Raw genomic sequence first — 18,751 nt, 5'->3', positions numbered from 1 at the left:
AGCACTGATCTTTCTAAGGAGTCAACATTTTAATATAGAATCTGAGGTTCTCAGATCCTGAAGGGTGTCCAGAAATTAGCCTATCTGAAGCATGAATACCTCCAACAAATAACCACCTCTAATGAGATAGTCTCTTTGAGAACTGCCTTTTTTTTTTTAAGCCCTTACCTTCCATCTTGAAGTCAATACTGTATATTGGCTCCAAGGCAGAAGAGTGGTAAGGGCTAGGCAATGGGGGTCAAGTGACTTGCCCAGGGTCACACAGCTGGGAAATGTCTGAGATCAGATTTAAACCTAGGACCTCCCATCTCTAGGCCTGACTCTCCATTCACTGAGCTACCCAGCTGCCCCCTTGAGAACTGCTTTTACAGTCCACCTCAATAGGATATCCTGGATGCCAGGTGCCTGTGGCTTGGGGCTAATGACTCCTCTTATTCCTAGGCACACTGTTCAGACATTTTTGGAACCAGTTCAAATCAGCCCCACTCTTAATTTTTATCCCTTGATCCTAGTTTTTGCCTTCTTAAGATGAGCAGAGTAAATGCAGCTATTTTCTATGACTTATTTAGGTCTTTGAAGATGTCATAAGAGTGCCTTGTTCACAGAGGTGCTTAAGGTGGCAATATTACATTCATGAGTTGGCTAAATAAGATAAATCAATGAGTGACACTGCATAGTCATTCACCACCCCCGAATTCAGGGATCAGCTACTGTTAAATATTTTGTTGACCTTGTAACTTCTGTCCCTCACTTTCTTTTAGGGAGACCCCCGGACGACCTCCAGAGGCTGTTCAGTGATGTGAGTGCCCAACACCACTCACTTTCCTTACCCAGCTCCTGCCTTTCCTTAGAGCCGCTGAAAACTATTTTTATACCATTGGATTTCTTTATTCCTTGTGACATTTCTAGAGATTTTTTAACCAAACTGCCAGAATTTTTGAATGGATTTCTCCTTTTCTGTCTTCCTCCTTGGGTTGGATGTCCCCTTCCCTGAACTTTAGGGGTCCCTTCGACACTACTGTTCAACTACTGCATTTCCCCCCATTTCAGCATTGAGTGAATTAGAAATTTGCAGAGGGGTAAATCTTAAAATGAAGCTAGCCTTTTTTCGAGGGTAGAGGGTATAGATTAATAAACTTGAATCAGTGACCCAGAAGTTGTTCTTCCCTGGGGAGGAATCTTGAAATGAGAGAAATTACCATCATCCCTCCACACATATCCCGGACCCTCCAGGAATGGCCACTAGCTATAAAGAGGGCACAAAAGGATATTTTTTAGTGTTTTCTATAAAATCCAGAGTTGAGCTTGCCATGTTGCCTTAGTGGCCTGCAGATTGAGCTTTTGCAACATGACCTTTTGTGTACAAAATTAGGAAAATAGAATATTGAGGCAAACTTTTCTTTTTTCATTTACTTGAGGGGAATTGGGATGGATCACCTGATAGGAATTTGATGTGTGATCTGCTTTGCATAAAATGTTTATAATAATAATTTCTGCCAAGGGCAGTTTAGTTAGTCTCAGGCTTCCTCTATCATGTTTCAATGAATCTTAGAAACTGACATTTGCATATATCTGGGCACCACAAAGCATTGTGGCTCCCTAGTAACACCTCCAATTTTGTTTAAAAAAAAAAACAAACAAACTAACTCTTCAGGGTATTTGGATTGTCTTCACATGGCCAGCCTGGTCCTGGCATTTTGTGAATTTTGCTCTTAAGCTTTCTCAAATGAACTAAGTTGGTATGGCCTGAAGTTCTTGATGTGTTGGGATATTTTCGGTGGCTCCTGGATGATGTTCCCTGATTAACTGTTTCTGCCAGTCCTCGTGGGTCTAGCTAAGAGGCTTTACCTTAGTGGCTTTGCCTGCAGTGTAACTGAGTTGAAAATTATGATGTTGAAAATCCTGGTTCTCAACCAGTCACCAAGGTTATGTCTTTACGACCTCAAATAACTTCAGTGTCAAGGAGTGAGACATTGTGGGCTGATTAGATTAGATTACAAATACTCTTTGCTACAGGATGGAAAGATAGCCAAATGTAGTGTCTGGGGCGGAATGCACCAAAAGCCATTCAGTTGCCTAGACTAGTTAGCACTTAGATTGATAAAAAGGAAACTATTGATGGTGCAGATGAGTTTTTAACAAATGTCTTCCATTGAAGGGGGCTGCTAACATGGAGTTTGAGTTCCTCCCATTCTGGGTAATGCAGCCTTGCACACTCCTGCTGGCACCAACAGGGAGTGGGCATTGGTAGAGTACTAGGTGGCTATTTTAGATAATATTGAATTTTTCCCTTGAATTTGACATTTTTCATCTGTTATTCCCACTCTTTGTATGGGGGGATAACGAAATATGTAGTGAAATCATACCTATCTTTGTCAAATATATATGCACCTATCTATATCTATCTCTATATTACATATATCTTGATGAAATTATGTTTCTCAGACAAAACATGCAAACGCCAATGAACCTTTCCTAGACTGATATTTTAAACCATGCAGTCCACCTTCCAGCTGCCCTGGCCAGAGTCTCCTGCTAACTTGCTCTGTTTACATGCCCTCCCACCTGTATACATAGAAGTTATTTTTTTAAAATGGATATTTATTTTTTTATGTTGGCCAGTATGCAGATTGCTTCATCTGGCCTCTAGGGAGCTCTGATACTCAGTGGCTGGGATCTTGGTGCAGGCTGGGTCAATACAGGGGTGGTGCTCAGCCCCAAGCTCAGCAGCCTGGGCTCATTTTGCTCTGTTTACTTGGTGTTTCCTCCCCTTACACTGAGCGCTGATAGCTCCCTCAGTTGTGGTTTTTTATAATAGTGAATTCCCTTGTACACGTAGCTTGAATTAGATTTCAAATTATCTGAGCCATTGGCTGTTTCCTGCCTGACTGAGTGAATCATGTTCTTTACCCAAACTCTAGAAAACAGGTTGCCTCCGATAAGTATTTCCCTTAACACTAGAGTTTATGCAAATCCCATGTTTCACTCTTGAAGTGTAGAAATAGTCATTGTTTTCCCTCTACTACTGTGTGCACCACATGTGACTTTGCTTTCTTTAGGGAATTGTATGTCCAGAACTGAAGGATGTCAGATTAGCTTTCCTCTTGGAGCCTGTGGGCATGGCCCACCTTTCTGAAGAAACATTCCCAAGGGCAGGGTCCAAGAAGGTTTATATTATGACAACTTCAAACCATGTCTTACCTACCAAAAAAGAATGGTTTCCTGTCCTCTCTGCAGGGTCAAGGCAGCTTCTTGGCTGTTGTCATGTTCTTTAAAAGATCACTGCCACCCAAACATTTTTGAGAGGCAATTCCTGATTTTAAAGTAGAGACACATTTAAACTACTGTATTCCTTCCATTACAAAACTAAGTGACCAGAGATATTTGTGTTTACCTTTCTTTATTCATGTGGGATTTGGGGAGATATTTGCCAGCCCTATTGACTAAAACCTGGAGTAGACATTTACCTTTTAAGGAGAACCTGTTTGCTGACATTCTCAACAGGTTTCCTGATGGAATTTTGAGCTGAGAGGCTGGGCTTCTCCATTGATTTCCTCTGGAATGTCACAGGGAGCCTTTGGAATTGTCCAGCTTTCTTGGCAACAGGCTGCAGGTACTGCCTCTCAAAAATGACTTCATTTTACACGAAGAGGTGGGGAAAAAAGGCAAAAATGGCCAAATTTTAGTGAAAGCCAGACAAACCTCAATTAACAGACAAAACAGCCATTGGCCATTTTGGCCAGTTAACCATGCATGCCTTGTAGACAAAATGAGATGACAGAATGTGGCTGTAGAGATATGGAGAAAGCTTTATGGGGGGTATCCAGCCAGCAAACCCATTCTCTCCTTATAGTCTTAACCTTTCTCCCAAAGCAAATGGAGGAAAAAGGCCCCCCAAGGAATTAGCTCTATGATTTTCTGAAGGGAGCCCAACTGGTGGGTCTCATGTAGGGTAGGTAGCTAATTGCCCTGCATGCAGCAAATATGTGAGGTGCAGGAGCATCTCTGGTCATTGTCACAATGTGAATGATATTAACTGTGAAGGGGCATTCCCTCTGTATATTTAGTCTTCTGACTTTTACAAGGGGACTGACATCCCAGGGTTCTAAGAAGGCCCAAGCATCCCAACCATACAGGAAAGGAGGGCATTCATTCCTATTTGGATAAAAATATAAAGGTGTCAATAGTGGGGCTGAACAACTGGAGACAGTTTCTTGGTTGACTCTGGTTGCATGTATTGGGGAAAAGTGATTACCCAATTGGTTATTCATTCAATTTTTCTCTGCTGCTCAGGAAAGCAATCATTCTGACCAAGGGGGTCCTTGGGAAGTAAGGCAGGTCCAGGAGCTAATTACTCCTGTCTTAGCCCTTTCCTAGCTCTCTCTGCTTTTAGAACTGGTTTTAGGCTTCATAGAAGGAGGCTCTTAGGTGGAAGGTTAGCTGGTCAGTGACTGCATGGTAGCCCATAGCAGAAAATGGAAATAAAGACTATTTGGAAACATTGAGCAGCATGAACCTTTTTTTAATGCTGAACATGGCCTGGGAAACAGAATTTTACTTGCCCTCAAATATGCTTAGCTTTACACCACTTTTAAAATAATTCAGAGGCGATTTTTTTCTTGTTTTGTATAAGCCCACATTTACATACAATTATTCTTTGTAAACATAATGCCTTTTTCTTGAAATGCTAAGGTCTAGAAGAAACAGTGGTTAGGTGAGAGTAGCAGTGATGACCCCAGAAAAGCATGTTTTGAAGCTTGGCTTGATCCTTTGAGTAAAATAAATCCTAGGCTTGGGGGTTGGGGGGAGGGGCAGGGGTACTTTTGTGAAAGGTATTATTAGCTCAACTCAAAAGATCATGAAAACTTTGACTCTTCACTGATTGGGTTGGACCAACATTCCTTCCCAGGTTATCATGCTTAATAAATTTAGCAATAAACTGTTAAAAAAACAAAGGCCCAAGGGCCTGCAAACGATCACTTCCCACCTTAAACTATTTTCATAAAGATAATGACTTTTGACTTGAAGGTAGTTTTAACCATACAACTTTTAGATAGCTTTGTTCTATTTATATAGTGGCCATTGATCATTATGGATGCATTCTTTATGAACACTGCTGTAAAAAAAAGGTTTAAATTACTGAGTTGAATAGTTATGGGAGAACCCACAGACTTCTATAGAGATGATGGATGTCATGCTGAGCATTTGAGAACTATGATAATCTAGACTTTATCATTTCAAAAACTTTTTTTTAAAGAATATACTTGCATGCCAAATGTCTTTTTCAATGATTTGTAATATACGTTTTATGACTGGAAACTTTTTTGTACAAGACACTCCAATAAATGTTTTGATTTTCACTTCTGGGTGTGATTTCATTTGGGCTTTTTTTTTTTAACCCTTACTTCCATCTTAGAATCAATATTGTGCATTGGTCCCAAGGCAGAAGAGTTGTAAGGGCTGGGCAGTTGGGGGTTAAGTGACTTGCCTGAGATTACACAAAGTGTCTGGGGATAGATTTGAACCTAGAACATCCCATCTCCAGGCTTGACTGTCAACGAGTCATCTAGCTTCCCCCTAGTTTGGGCTTTTTATTTTTATTTTTTTAAAATCCTTACCTTTTGTTTTGGAGTCAATTGGCAGAAGAGTGGTAAGGGCTAGGCAATGGGGGTGGGGGTGGGGTTAAGGTTAAGTGATTTGCCCAGGGTCACACAGCTGGGAAGTGTCTTGAGTCCAAATTCGAACCTAGGACCTCCCATCTCTGTGCCTGGCTCTCAATCCACTGAGCTACCCAGCTGCCCCCTGGATTTTTAAACAAATGTTTGTGCTTGTGGGAAACTGCCTAAGAAGACTGGGAAGGGGGTGAAGAGCCCATCCCAGCCACCTTTGCTGTCATTTTGCTGTCGAAACAGTGAATCACAGGTCCTCAGTTTTATCTGTTAAATAGAGTTAATAAAGTCTGTGCCCATCTTTGTTTTATAACTATTGGAATCTCATCCTTTTCATTTATCATATACTGATTTCCCTAATAGATTTCTAGTAGGTTTCTAGTTGTCACTTAACCCAGTTGCCTAGCCCTTTTACCCCTCTTCTACCTTAGAATCAAAACTATCAATTCTAAGACTGAAGGTAAAGCTTTAGTAGGAATAAAAGAATGACTAAAAAGCCTAATGCTTAACTCTGCCAAGTATTTTGCTAAGTGCTGGGGGATATAGAAAGGCCCCATAGTTAAGGAAGCAGCTAGTCAGCTCAGTGGATATAGTAGTAGGTCTAGGGTCAGGAAGTCTTGAGTTTGAATATGACCAGATATTAGCTTATGTAAATCTGGGCAGGTTACAACTTCGGATTTTCTGAAAAAAGACCCACTAGGGAAGGAAATGGAAAACCATTCCATTTTCTCCTTGGGAAAAAACCTTCCTGTTATACCTATTATCTGTGTGGTCCCCAAAAGTCACATGATTGAACAACAATCATAGTTAAGGGACTTATATTCATATTGGGGGAGTGAGTGGTTTATTTGGTGAACCTCTGAAGTGAATATGGACCACTCCCACATAAAGATTTCTTGTATACATTCTCAGTTGGATTTCAGATGAAAAACAAGTGAATAACAAAGCTACCAATTGCCCCCTTGGGTACTTTGAATGGAGGAGGCAGAGCTGCTCTGGTTCCGTGTCATTTGCCAGCTTTCACACCAATGCTTCTTGGTGACACAGCTGACTAGTGGAGTACATGAGTTCACAGGATTGTGAGGACCAAATCATTGTAAAGTGCTTAGCTTTTAGCAAAGTACTTGAAACATAATAGGTATGCAAATGCCTATTCCTTTCCCTTCTGTAAGCAGAATGTCCAGAAGAGTCATATAATGTCTTTGAGGTTGAATTGTTGCAATCAATAGCAAGTTCTTGTTCTTTGACTTTTTTTTTACTTTACCCTGTCTTTAATACGAAATACTGGTTCCACAACAAAAGAGTGGTAAGGGCTAGGCATGGGTGGTGGTGGTAGTGTTAAATGATTTGTCCAGTGTCTGAACCACATTTGAACCCAGGACTGGCTGACTCTGTACTGCTAGCTTGCCCCACTTTGATCAATCTTTTTTTTTTTTTTTAAACCCTTACCTTCTGTCTTGGAGTCAATACTGTGTATTGGCTCCAAGGCAGAAGAGTGGTAAGGGCTAGGCAATGGGGGTCAAGTGACTTGCCCAGGGTCACACAGCTGGGAAGTGTCTGAGGCACTTTGATCAATCTTAAAAGATTAGAAACACTGATTGGCCAAGTTGTACATCCTTGAGCTTTTGGATAGTTCCCAATTCATGATCTGAGGGATTTCGAATTAATTATCCACTTACCAAATACTTCTCCCATCCTATATCTAGGAAGTTGATTTTTTGAATCCCAAGTTAATTGCTTAATTTAATCCACTGGATTTGTAGTCTCATCAGTGACCCTGAAATGGAAATTGCAACCATCTGGGTTCAGATTTATGCCTCCCTGTCCTCTGTCCACATGCCTATACCTTCCCACAAATTTATCACAGGATCTATCTGTATTTTTAGTTTCAAAATTTCTATCTGTAAAATTTGTCATTTAACCCTGTTTTGCTTTTCTATTTGACTTTTTTTTAAAAATCAAAGGGTTCATTGATAGGTATCACTGCCAACCATACTTAACGGACATTCTTCAGTCTTAGAATTGTTCCTGGTATGGGTTCCAAGTGTGTTAAGGACTAGGCAGTTGGGGTTAAATGACTTGCCCAGGGTCACACATTTGGGAAGTGTTTGAAACCAACTTTTGAACGCAGGTCCTCCAGACAAAAAAGTCTGGTTCTTTATCCACTATCTCTAATCTTTCACTTTAAAATGCCATTTACTTCAGGAGAACCAGTAAACTCAGTGCAGAATGAAGAGTATCTTTTTTTCTTTTTCTTTTTTTTTGCAATATGGCTGATATGGAAATATTTTTCATACCTTCACAGTGGGAAGATTAAAATAATTTGGGAACTGTCCATTTTTTAAAAATCTAAGAAAAAAGTTAAATTGTATCATAACAGTGCTATTATCTCCATTTTACAAGTGAGGAAATGAAGCAGGCAAGTTTAGTGATTAGACCAGCATTCATATGACTAGTGTTAAGAGGCCTGGTTCGAATTTAGGTCTTTCTGATTCCAGGCCCATCACCTTATTCACGGCCTTGATCAGCAGTTAAATAGAAAAGGCCAAAGAGCTCTATCATACTCCACTAGAGTCTTTTCACACTGATACTGACCTAATTTAATGCCTTCTCTCCAGAGCTTTGTTTGCTAAAACCCAAGTGGAGGCTAGCTGCAGAATTTTCCTGATCTATTTTCCCTGGCAGAGGTCAGAGGGTCTCCGCTTTATGGGCACTTTGCCTCCCTGGGCCTCAGTTTCTCACCGGCACTTCCTTTAGTTTTTCTCACTGGGGTCGGCGGAGGGGGTAGGGGAAGGAAAAAAAAAACACTACAGGAATTGGGGGGGCGGGGAGAGGGGAAGGAGGAACGGAGGAGGCTTGGGTGAGGAGTACTGGGATCTTTAGAATTGGACCGATCCGGGCTTGGCGCAGAGGTCTAAAGGGCGAGTGTGTGTGCATACCATGGCGCCTGCGCACTCGGGGGTCTGGTCTTGGGCAGGGCGCCTGCGCAAAAGTCCGAACCGCTACAAGCCCTTTGTGTTTGAATGTCGGGTAATAGGGGGATGTCCCGGCGTGCATTGCGCGGCCGCCCCATGCTGAATCTTCCCGCAGAGGGGGAGGGGTGCGGGCTGCCTGGACCCTACTCTAGAAATGCCCCGTAAGGGTAGGGCGGGGCCAAGAGGCTAGTGACGTCACAGCCCCAGAGCAAACCGGCTCGAGGCGGTTAAGGCCAGGGCCTCCTAACGGCTCTCAGTCCCGCCCAGCGGGAAACCGCTCCTGTACGGTCGAGAGACCCTTGGCGCATGGCCTTGTGGGCTCTGTAGTTTTCCCTCTTCTCGTCGGCTCCTCCCCGCGCCTTCCCCTTCCGCACTTTGTCCCCTTGGGACTCTGTTTCCCGTGGTGCGTCGGGGCCCGTTTCCGGCGCGGGGACGGTCGCTGCACGCGGAGTCAGTGGTGGTACCCGGGTGACTTTGCTGGGGCCATGGAGGGCAGCTTCGGCTCCGAGTTTGGGGGTGCGGCGGGGGCTGGAGGAGGGAAGCTGGACCCGGGGCTTATCATGGAACAGGTGAAGGTACAGATTGCTGTGGCCAACGCGCAGGAGCTGCTGCAGGTGCGGAGCCGGGGCCCGGGGGCGGGGGGCGGGGGGCGGGGGGCGGGGGGCGGGCCCAGGGTCCTCCGGCGCGCGGTTCACCGTGTCTCCCTGTCCCCTCCAGAGGATGACCAACAAGTGCTTCCGGAAGTGCATTGGCAAGCCCGGCAGCTCCTTGGATAACTCGGAGCAGGTGAGGGTGTCTCGCGGGGAACTCACGGGGGAGACTGGCACCGGACTAACCGGATGGAGCCCGAGCTGAAGTGGGATGGGCAAGTAGGAACCCTCTGTCCCTCCCCTCCCAGGATTGGGCTGGGGGTGTCACGTGTCCCGTGAGACTGCACCAACTTTAGAGGTGAGAGGGCCCTTTGGGAGTATATACCTGGGGGGGAGGGCCAGGAACTGGTGACATCTCGATTCGGAGAGCTAGTGACTGAAAGAAGTAGTAGATAGCTAGGTGGCACAGGGGATTGAGATCTAGGCTTGAGTTTAGATCTGTCCTCATACTCTAGTTATGTGACCCTGGTCAAGTCACTTAATCCTCCTTGCCTAGGCCATATCACTCTTCTGCCTTAGACCCGATATTGATTCTAAGAGGGAAGGGAAGGATTTAAGAAAAATGTAGAAGTTGATGCCTTCGGCCCTGATTACACTTTAGGCTGCAGGGTGGTGTTAGAATTTAGAGCTTAAAGGAACCCCTGAGACATTTAGCCTTAACTTCTATAGATGAGGTAGTTGTGGGCCAGACAGGTGAAATCATTTGATTGATTGAGAAAGTGGCAGAATCAGGATTTGGCCCTAGGGCTTTTAAACTCTAGAATCTTTGATGTTTCTGTCACTCTTATTCCTTCTCTTAGGCATCATAGCAACCCAATGGGGTTCCATAATGGGGAACCTGGTCATTTAACCAACCCACTCTTCATTTCTGATGGTCAGAGTCCTTTACACAGGGCACAATCTGGAGACAGGGTCTGTTCTAGCCACCTATGAAAGTCCAGTGATGGGACTGAGATAGGAGCAGATAGGGCAGAGATAGGAGAAGGCTGTCCTCTCTTAGCTCTGGGATTCTGTGGGCATTGGTTATACATGACAGCCTCCTTTGGATAGCTTTCTGAGGATGAGGTATAATAATTGATTGTTGAGTTGTTTCAGTCCTGTCTGACTCTTCATGACCCCATTTGGGGTTTTCTTGGCAGATATTGGAGTAGTTTGCACTTTCCTTCTCTACCTTTTTTTTTTTTAACAGATGAGGAAAACTGAAGCAAACCAGGATATAGAGACTTGCCCAGGGTCACACAGCTAGGACCCATCTAAGGCTGGATTTGAACTCAGGAAGAAGAGTCTTCTAGACTCTTTACTTCTAACTCTATCCACTGCCACCTAGCTGCCCAACTTAGGATCTAAAAGCATTCAAAGCAGGACACGGAACCCCTTCTTGATTTGCCTTGTTTTTTTCCTTTTCAGAAATGCATTGCTATGTGCATGGATCGGTATATGGACGCCTGGAATACAGTATCCCGAGCCTACAACTCTAGGTTGCAGAGGGAGCGAGCCAACATGTGAGGCATGCACTCTTCTGCGGGACATCTAGAAACTCTAGTTGTGTCGTCCAGACTAGCTGTCCCCCTTTCCTAGAGTGGGCCAGCACTGGACACAACAGGGTACTCATTCCATTCCCATCCTCCCTCCTGAAAAGGTGCTTTGAGAATGAAAAGAATAAGGCAGGGGCAGGGTGGTGATTCCTGAAATTGGGCCTGATTTGACTTTTATTCCATTCCCCACCCTCTTCTCAGCACACTAATAAAAGCCCTGTTTGTGGAGCCTGGATCTTGGCCCTTCTCTAAGGGCCCAGTTCTCCCCCTTCTCTCCTCTTGTCACAGCCTTTCGGCAAAAGATTGACTGTTTGAGGCCTTCCTGGAGGTCCCTGATATTGCCTGGCATCAGTCTCACACTGGTTCTGAGCTGGGCCTTTGAATGTTCCCTGGTGAAGGAGTAGTTGGCTTACCCAGGACCAGGTTGGGGAATGCTCAGGTCATGAGCCTCTGTGGCAAGGGTTGATTTATATAGAAAATAGTAAATTGTTGCCTGTGACACCAAAGGAACTTCTTTTCATCTTCTGAGCAATGACAAATGTATGAATTTCTCTTTCAAAGCTTTGTGTCTCTGAGCCCTGTTGGTTGGGAGTGGGTGGGTTGAATGGAAAAACTGGTAATGTGCTGCCCTGCCTGCCTCTGACTGTGTGGGCCAGGGCCTAGATCGGGAGTCACAACCCAAGGTTCCCAGTCAGATCCAGGCTGTGCCACAGTCAGCCAATTGACAAGTCATGCCATCTCTGAGACGAAGGGTTTGGGACTAAATGACTCCTAGTCTCTTTACGCTCAAATCTTAGTATAGGACTCCGAGTTAGAACGTCTCCTCCGTTTCCTTCCTTCCTCTCCTCTTTAGTATAAGGGAACTGTAGGGACCTAGAGGATCCTGAGGAAGACATCCTCTTCTAGGCCTCTGCCTGGAGCTGCCTTCTTGGGTGGCTGCCTGAAGATGAGGAATAATAATAGCAGTAATAATTTTTTAAGCTCATTTCGTCTTAGAATCCATTCTCTGTGTTGGTTCTAAGGCAGAAGAGCAGTAAGAGCCAAGCAGTGAGAGTTAAGTGTCTTGCCCAGGGTCACACAGCTGGGAAGTGTCTGAGGCCAAGTTTGTAATAGTAGTAATGATTGCAATTATATAGTACTTACTATGTACCTGGCATTGTGCTAAATGCTTTACACAAATATCTTATCCATCCTCACAACCCTGCAAGGGAGGTGCTGTTATTCCCATTTTATAGTTGGAACTGAAGCAAACGACTTGCCCAGGGTCATGCAGTGTCTGAGGTTGGATTTGAACTTGGATCTTCTTGATTTGAGACCCAGGGCTTTACTACATCACCTAGCCATCAAGGATGCTGTTTTGTGTTTTGGGGGTTGGGTTGGGGTTCCTTTGGCTTCCCTCAGGTCTGGTGGTCCACTGGGTTGGTGTGGCAGAGCTTCAGGGGAACTTAGCCTGATTGCTGAAATGCCAATCAGATCACTTTTTAGGGGGGCATCTCAGCAAAGCTAAGTAATATGCTGTGAGGGTCAGCTTCTGGATGGGGGGCTTGTGGGGGTGTGCTCAGTGATGATGAGAATAATTCTCATGCTTCTCTATAGCACTTTATGGCTTATGGTACATCTCTTGGGAGGCAGGTAGTATGAGTATCATAGTATTAGCCCATTTAACTGATGAATAAACTGAGTCCCAGAGAGGATAAATGATTAGTCCTTGGTTACCCAACTTGAGTAAAATTCAGCAAACATTTATTCAGTGCCAACTAATATGTTCAAGATTCCCTGTGCTCGGCCCTGGGGATATAAAGGCACAGAATCCCAGCATTTGCTGCCTCCATCTAGTGCTAGTAAGTGATGGGTCTTGGTCCCAGCATCCTGGCCTCAGGGTGGCCTGCTGGGGAAGGGCTGAGTCATTCTTCCCCCACAAGCTAGAGTGAAACAGTTTGTGTTTATTTGTACAAAAGATCCTAGTAACATTGCACCATTTTAAATGTAACTCCCCACCCCCTCCCCTGCCCTAAACCCAGCCCATGTGTTCCCAGGGGGGAGGGTTCTGGGCAGTCAGGCCTTCCCTGCTGCCCAGCATGAGCAGAAGGCAGCCTCCTGAGCTTCTGGCCCGAGTGTCACAGTCTGATGTTCTGCCTGATCCAGCCCCTCACAGCCGTCACCTTGGAGTAGACGCCAGGGAAGTATGGCCTGGCGCAGCCGTAGCCCCAGCTCGTGACCCCAGCAAGAAACCATCTCCCAGCAGGCTCCTTGCAAGCCAGCGGTCCCCCGGCATCACCCTGGAGGGAGAACAAGAGAGGTGGGAGGGTCAGAGACTATTGGGCTGAGATCTGGAGGAGAGGGCTCAGCTGCTGGGGCTCAGGGCCAAGTGTAAGCCTCAGTGTGGCTCCTGGGGCCTCTGGATGAGTTAGGGAGCCTGGGAAGCCCAAGGGGAGGTCTGACCCGCACTCCCAGTTAGAGCACTAACATTGCAAGGCATGGCACCTGCCTGGGCCTCCGAAAGGAGGAATGATCATTTATTTCTACTCTGCTTTTCTTAGTCATTAAAAGTAAAGTCTTTAGTGTGTTTCCCATAAGAACTGAGGCAAGTAGTGCAATAATTCCAGTTTTAGGAATGAGGACTGGTAGGAGAGTGCTTCCAAGTCAGGTGGGGTCCAGGTAGAAGCCTGGTTATAGACAGGGAAAGCCTGGCCTGGGAGCTCACCGAGCAGCTGTCTACACCTCCCTGGGCAAAGCCCGCACACAGCATCCGGTTACTGATCTGGATGGGGTAGAACTTCCTACAGGTCTCTTCTCCGATGATGTTCACAACAGCTTTCTGCAGGTGCCTGGCCATCATCCCTGTGCAAAGCAAATCCCTGTTAGTGTGCTAGTGGCTTCGTGGAAAGGATGGTGGACCTAGAGGAGGGAGTGGAGCCTCCTAGGGCTTGGCCAGGGCCGCCATAAGGAATCTTTTCTAGAACATCTCAGCAAGGTTCCCCAGCTTCTACTTATGGCTTTCTAGGAAGGGGGACCCCACTTCTTCCCATGGGTGACCCATTCTTTTTCTGGACCACCAAGGGTTAGTTTTACTTTAGTCCAACCTGTCCGCCTTTCCACAACTTTGACCCCTTGCTTCTTTTTCTGGGGCTAGGCAGAATGGGTCTAATTCCCTCTTCCAGCGAGCAGTCCTTCCCCTGCTTGTCTTCTGTCCATCATCTAGCCCCTCGATTCACTGCATGGGACCCGAGAACCCCTCACCATCAGAGTTGCTCTGCGGACATGCTCCAACTTATTTCCCTTCCTAAAGTGTGCCTGGAAGTGTCTGGTTCTGTCTAGCACCCTGGAGAGGAAAACTGCTGGGAGAGGCTCAATGGGTGGGAAGGAGGGACCCACAGCCTCACCTCTCCAGGGAGGAAATGGTCTGGGGAAAGGCAGTCCCTTCCCCAAGCTGAGAGTGAAACCCAGATCCTCTGGCTCCAAACTCAGAGCTCTTCCATGGAACCACAAGTATGCCTCTGGCTGTTCAGTAACAGGGTAACAGGATGCTCTTGGACACCCTTGTTACCAAATAGAGTCCTTGGAAGTGCCTCACCCAATCCCTGGCATGTAGTAGTTGCTTAATAAATGCTTTTTCTCCCATCCCCTGCCCTCCTTTGCTCATTTTGGTTTTCTTCCCAAAATGTATTGAATTGGAAGTTGGGGGTTAGGCAGAGATCCCAGCTCTCCAGATGTGACCAGACAGGTCACTTTGTAGTGTGTAGTCAGTGCTTGGACAAAGCCCCGGCCACCCTTGAGTCCTGCCTAACAGACATGGAGGGGTTGGCTGGGAGGGAGAAAGAGCAGCGACCATGGGCTCGGAGCAAGGGGGTGGTGGGGGGTGCCGGCTCCCCTCCCTACCTCCTTCTCGAATGGAGCCCCAGCCAGTGATGAAGCACTTTGTTCCTTCAGCAAAGAGGTGAGAGTGGTCTGGGAGGCAGATGGGTTTGATGACGCTGGTGTATCTCACAGGAGCTGATAGTTCCAGGAGGGCCACATCATAGTCCAGGGTATAGACGTTGTAGAAGGGGTGCTTGTAGATGCGGTACACCTTCTCCACCTTCCCATCGACGCCGCTTAGGGAGGCTGTCCCCAGGAAGGCCACCCACATATTGGGGTCACTGTACCTGAAGCCAGGGAGGACAGTTTCACTGGTTCCATCCTGTCACCAATGGCCACCAATCTCATGTCGCTTTAAGGCCTAAGAAAGCCTTTTCCTACTCGGTGAAGTAGGGCCTGCAAGCACTATTGTCTTCATTTTACAGAGGCTCAGTTTAAGTGACTTGTCCAAGGTCTTACTGCTGATGCCCTGACTCCCAACTTCCAGGCCAGATGCCTTCCCTACCCTCCAAATAAATACTTATTCAATCTAGCAAAAATTCATTTGCACAGCTCGCTTCTGAAAATTAGTGGAGATGGAAAGATAAATGAGATTGAGGTCCCAGCCTCAAGGAATCTAATCAAGGAGAGAAGGCTGATTTAGAGCCAGAAGGGACTTTAAAGATCATCTGATCCAACCTCCTCATTTTACAGATGAAGAAACCGACACAGAGGAGATGACTTGCCCAAAGCCAGGACTGGAATCTGGGGACCCTTTGAGCAAAGTCTGTTCTTTCCCCACAGTGCCATGCTGCTTCTCTGTGGAGAGACGTTGGGGAAGGCTTCTTTGAGGAGGTGGCAGCTGAGTTGGATCCCAAACCCACCATGGGGCTGCTATAAGGCCAGTACAGTAGCCCTGGAATTCCATCCTCTCCTATGGAACAGCCCCGTCAAAGCACTTTCAAGAAATCCCAAAGGCAGAGACCCAGTTTTCAAATATATGAATGCCTCCCATTTCCCGTTAAGGGCATTCAGTAGAATAGAATGTCCTGGATAGGATGTACGAACAGCCAGAAGAACTGAGCTCCCTTCTCAGCTTTACCACTCATTAGCTTTTTGACTCTGGGTTCATCAGTTCCCCTTTGAGCTTCTATAAAATGGGTCTCGTTTAATCTGTACTCTCTTACATCAATTATTTCATGAATCCTCAGAACATCATTATGCCCATTTTACAGATGAAGAAACTGGGCTGAGAGAGTTTTAGTGATTTGCTCAGGCAAGTTAGTGCTTGAGACAGGATTCAAACTCGGGTCTCCCCGATTCCAAGTCCAGCAATCTATCCACTCTGTCACTGACTTTCAGAAAGGGGTTCAGCGAAGACAAGAGGTGTGTTTTGGCTCATCGATGGACATCTCGGCATTCTTTGGAGCTGGCACTTTGCTGAGCCTGTCAGCAGCAGGGGGAGCCAGAGATAAGGAAATTTCCATGTCAGGAAGGGCAAGGACTACTTTTGGAGTCAGACCAGGTTTTGCCTCCTGGTTTTGCCCCTTCATAGCTGTGTCACTTTGGACTAGTCATTTCCCCTCCCATTCCCCAGTCTATAAAATATAAAATCCTTTCTAGTTCTTTTTTTTCTTTTAAAAATTTAATTACTTTGCTTAAAAAAAAAATACAGCATTTTAAATACTATTAAATGAGATTAAAAGGTTTCAAGAGTCAAAAATGAAATATATCTAAATCTAATCTTTTTTAAATTGCCTTTTAAAAAATTCAGGCATTACTTTTCTCCCACCCACCCCTGTTGGACAAATAAGAACAAAACCTTTTTAACGAATAAGGAAGTAGAGTCAAGCAAAACCTATTTCCATATTTGCCAGATCCAAAAAATGTATGTCTCATTCTGCACTGTCCACCCACCTTTCTCTCAGGAGAGGATTAACCTGTTTCCTCAGTGGTCTTCTGGCATCCTGGTTGGTCACCTCATTGAGGACAGGGACTCTTCTGGCTCTTTTTGTGTCCCTAGCACTTAGCCCAGTGCCTGACATATAATAGGTGCTTAATAAATGTTGACTGAATCGTTTGAAGTCCATGAGCTGAAGATTTCCTAGTGGTTTCTTAGATCCTGTATGACCTCATCTCGAAGAACACCCATTTTCAAGGTGTCTAAGAGGAAAATTGAGAAAAGAAGCAACTTTCTCTGCCTCATCTATTTCTTGATAACATTTTGTTTTTGAACATTTAAGTCTAGCTACTTGGATGTCAAATAGAGACAGAAGGCCACAGGAAAGTGGAGGGCAGCAGTCAGGGAAGCCTTCATTGAGGAGACCTTCCTGATACATGGACATTTATTGGGCACCTGCTGTATGCAAGATCCTGTCCTTGGCCCTAGGGGAGATACAGAGATAAATAAGACATAGTCCCTGCCCTCAAAGAGCTTTCTATCTAGTAGGGGTAGACAACACACAAAAAACCCAATAGAAAATAGATGAGGGCAAGGAAATAAAAGAGCCAACTTGGAGCTGGTGAATTAACTCTGGACTTGGAATTGAGGTTTGAATCCTGCACCTGTGAAGAATTAGATGACTGTGAGCAAGTCACATCCCCTCTGCGCCTTTGTTTTCCCATCTGTAAAACAGGCAACACCTCCATGGAATGGTCATGAGAAGAGACGATGATGGATTTAAGATTAGCCAAAAGTGCCTCCTCATTAGCCTTTAACTGCTTTCCTTGAAGATTCAAGTTCTTTTCCTTTCTTTTTTGTTTAAAGTGACTTGCCCAGGGTCACACAGTTAGGAAATATCTGAGACCAGATTTGAACCCAGGACTTCCCCTCTCTGGGCCTGGCTCTCCATTCACTGAGACACCCAGCTTCCCTTGCAGTTTTAACTTTTTATAGTAGCAAGTATCCTGATAAAAAGGGTAGAGGGAGCAAGTAGTATATGGAGATGGGTGCTGAGAGCTGTTGATGAAAAGGGGGATGAAGCTGATGCCAATAACTGTGAAGATGGGCCCATTCTGTTGTGATTGTATTTTGTCACGTGTGATGAAAGTATTCATATTAGTGGGTAGATCATCTGTCCTGAAGCCTTTCTGGTAGGGGACATTGGCTCATCTGATTTGTTTGGGGGCATCTTGTCTTTTTGTGGTACCAGAAGGAGACATGAAGGAACACCATTGACTGGGCTGCTCTCTGTCAAACTGATCATAATAGCTTAGGAATAATGATAGCCTACAACCTTGGACCACCCCATTATTTATTGGGCTTTTTCTTACAGCTGCTTCACATTGACCGAGGCGCTAACACAGCTTCCAGCCTTTGACAAATCAACCAATATTCAATAAACGTCTGTTGAGTACCTACCTGTGTGTCACTGCTCTGACTTCAACAAACAAATGGGAATTTGGAGAGGGCACTCTAGGCTCAGAGAACCACCTGAGTTGTGATTAGGAGGTAGGAGAGGAAAGGACACTATCTGGAACAGATAAACTCAGGTGGACTGGAATGGAGCAAAGATCAGAAGATTAAATTAGAGATTAGAAGTGAGGTTAGGCTGGAAAAGTGGCCCATTTCACAAAGAGCTTCCTGATGACAGTATGTTGCTAATTCTGCTACTAAGTATTAATTCTGTTAATTCAAAGTGCCTCCTGGAAGTTCCTTGGTTTTCCTGGCTTCCTTCAAGACTTACTTCAAGAAGTAAATTTTTCAAGAAGAAAAATAGGATTTGTTTGAAGAGACTGATGTAGATGTAAAGGGAACTCATTAACCCATTTATATTTGAAAAAGAAATATCCTGGTGGTGGAAGCAAGGCCAAGTCACAGAGGTTGAATAGACTATCTCAGCATGGAGTCCTATAAAATTAGTGTCAGATATGGTAAAGCTCTGAATGGCTGAGACTGGTGAGGAAAGCTAAGGACAATGGAAATGGTTGTGCGCTTGTTTTTGGTTTGGTTTGGTTTAGTTTTTTAAAGATAGAAGACAAAGGAGGATCCAAGAAGGAATAAAACTTTTGCTCTTGAATAGACAGGACAATGAGAATTTGCAACAGAAGGGACAGATCTGCTCATTTCTTATTTTACTTCTGTT

General features: G+C 45.1%; 3 protein-coding genes and 1 long non-coding RNA gene across 4 annotated transcripts in view; 2 read left to right on the top strand and 2 right to left on the bottom strand.

Annotated features, from left to right (window-relative positions):
• LMNB2 (lamin B2) overlaps positions 1–5,360 on the top strand; it is a 32,689-nt gene extending 27,329 nt beyond the window's left edge. Inside the window, exon 12 of the mRNA XM_001372637.4 lies at positions 762–5,360. Coding sequence (XP_001372674.1) covers positions 762–803 — 42 coding nt within the window. The 3' untranslated portion in view covers positions 804–5,360. The remainder of the gene's footprint in view (positions 1–761) is intronic.
• On the bottom strand, positions 4,153–8,743 carry LOC103097632 (uncharacterized). The gene is made up of 2 exons (XR_001629344.2): positions 8,609–8,743; positions 4,153–7,446 (listed from the first exon to the last, which is right to left on the bottom strand). It is a non-coding gene; the product is annotated as an uncharacterized LOC103097632 (long non-coding RNA).
• TIMM13 (translocase of inner mitochondrial membrane 13) lies at positions 8,728–11,389 on the top strand. The gene is made up of 3 exons (XM_001364539.4): positions 8,728–9,258; positions 9,362–9,430; positions 10,702–11,389. The coding sequence occupies exons 1-3, from the start codon at positions 9,130–9,132 to the stop codon at positions 10,798–10,800; spliced, it is 297 nt and encodes a 98-aa protein (XP_001364576.1). The 5' UTR covers positions 8,728–9,129; the 3' UTR covers positions 10,801–11,389.
• Positions 11,390–12,567: 1,178 nt separating this feature from the next.
• Positions 12,568–18,751, bottom strand: part of TMPRSS9 (transmembrane serine protease 9) — a 52,444-nt gene continuing 46,260 nt past the window's right edge. Inside the window, 3 exon segments of the mRNA XM_056820982.1 lie at positions 12,568–13,108; positions 13,534–13,670; positions 14,709–14,974. Of these exon segments, the coding sequence (XP_056676960.1) occupies positions 12,947–13,108; positions 13,534–13,670; positions 14,709–14,974 (565 nt within the window). The 3' untranslated portion in view covers positions 12,568–12,946.

This window comes from Monodelphis domestica, chromosome 3, assembly GCF_027887165.1.
Source record: "Monodelphis domestica isolate mMonDom1 chromosome 3, mMonDom1.pri, whole genome shotgun sequence".
Taxonomy (NCBI): domain Eukaryota; kingdom Metazoa; phylum Chordata; class Mammalia; order Didelphimorphia; family Didelphidae; genus Monodelphis; species Monodelphis domestica.
The sequence above is the reverse complement of the archived record's forward strand: the minus strand, read 5'-3'. Positions and strand labels throughout refer to the sequence as shown.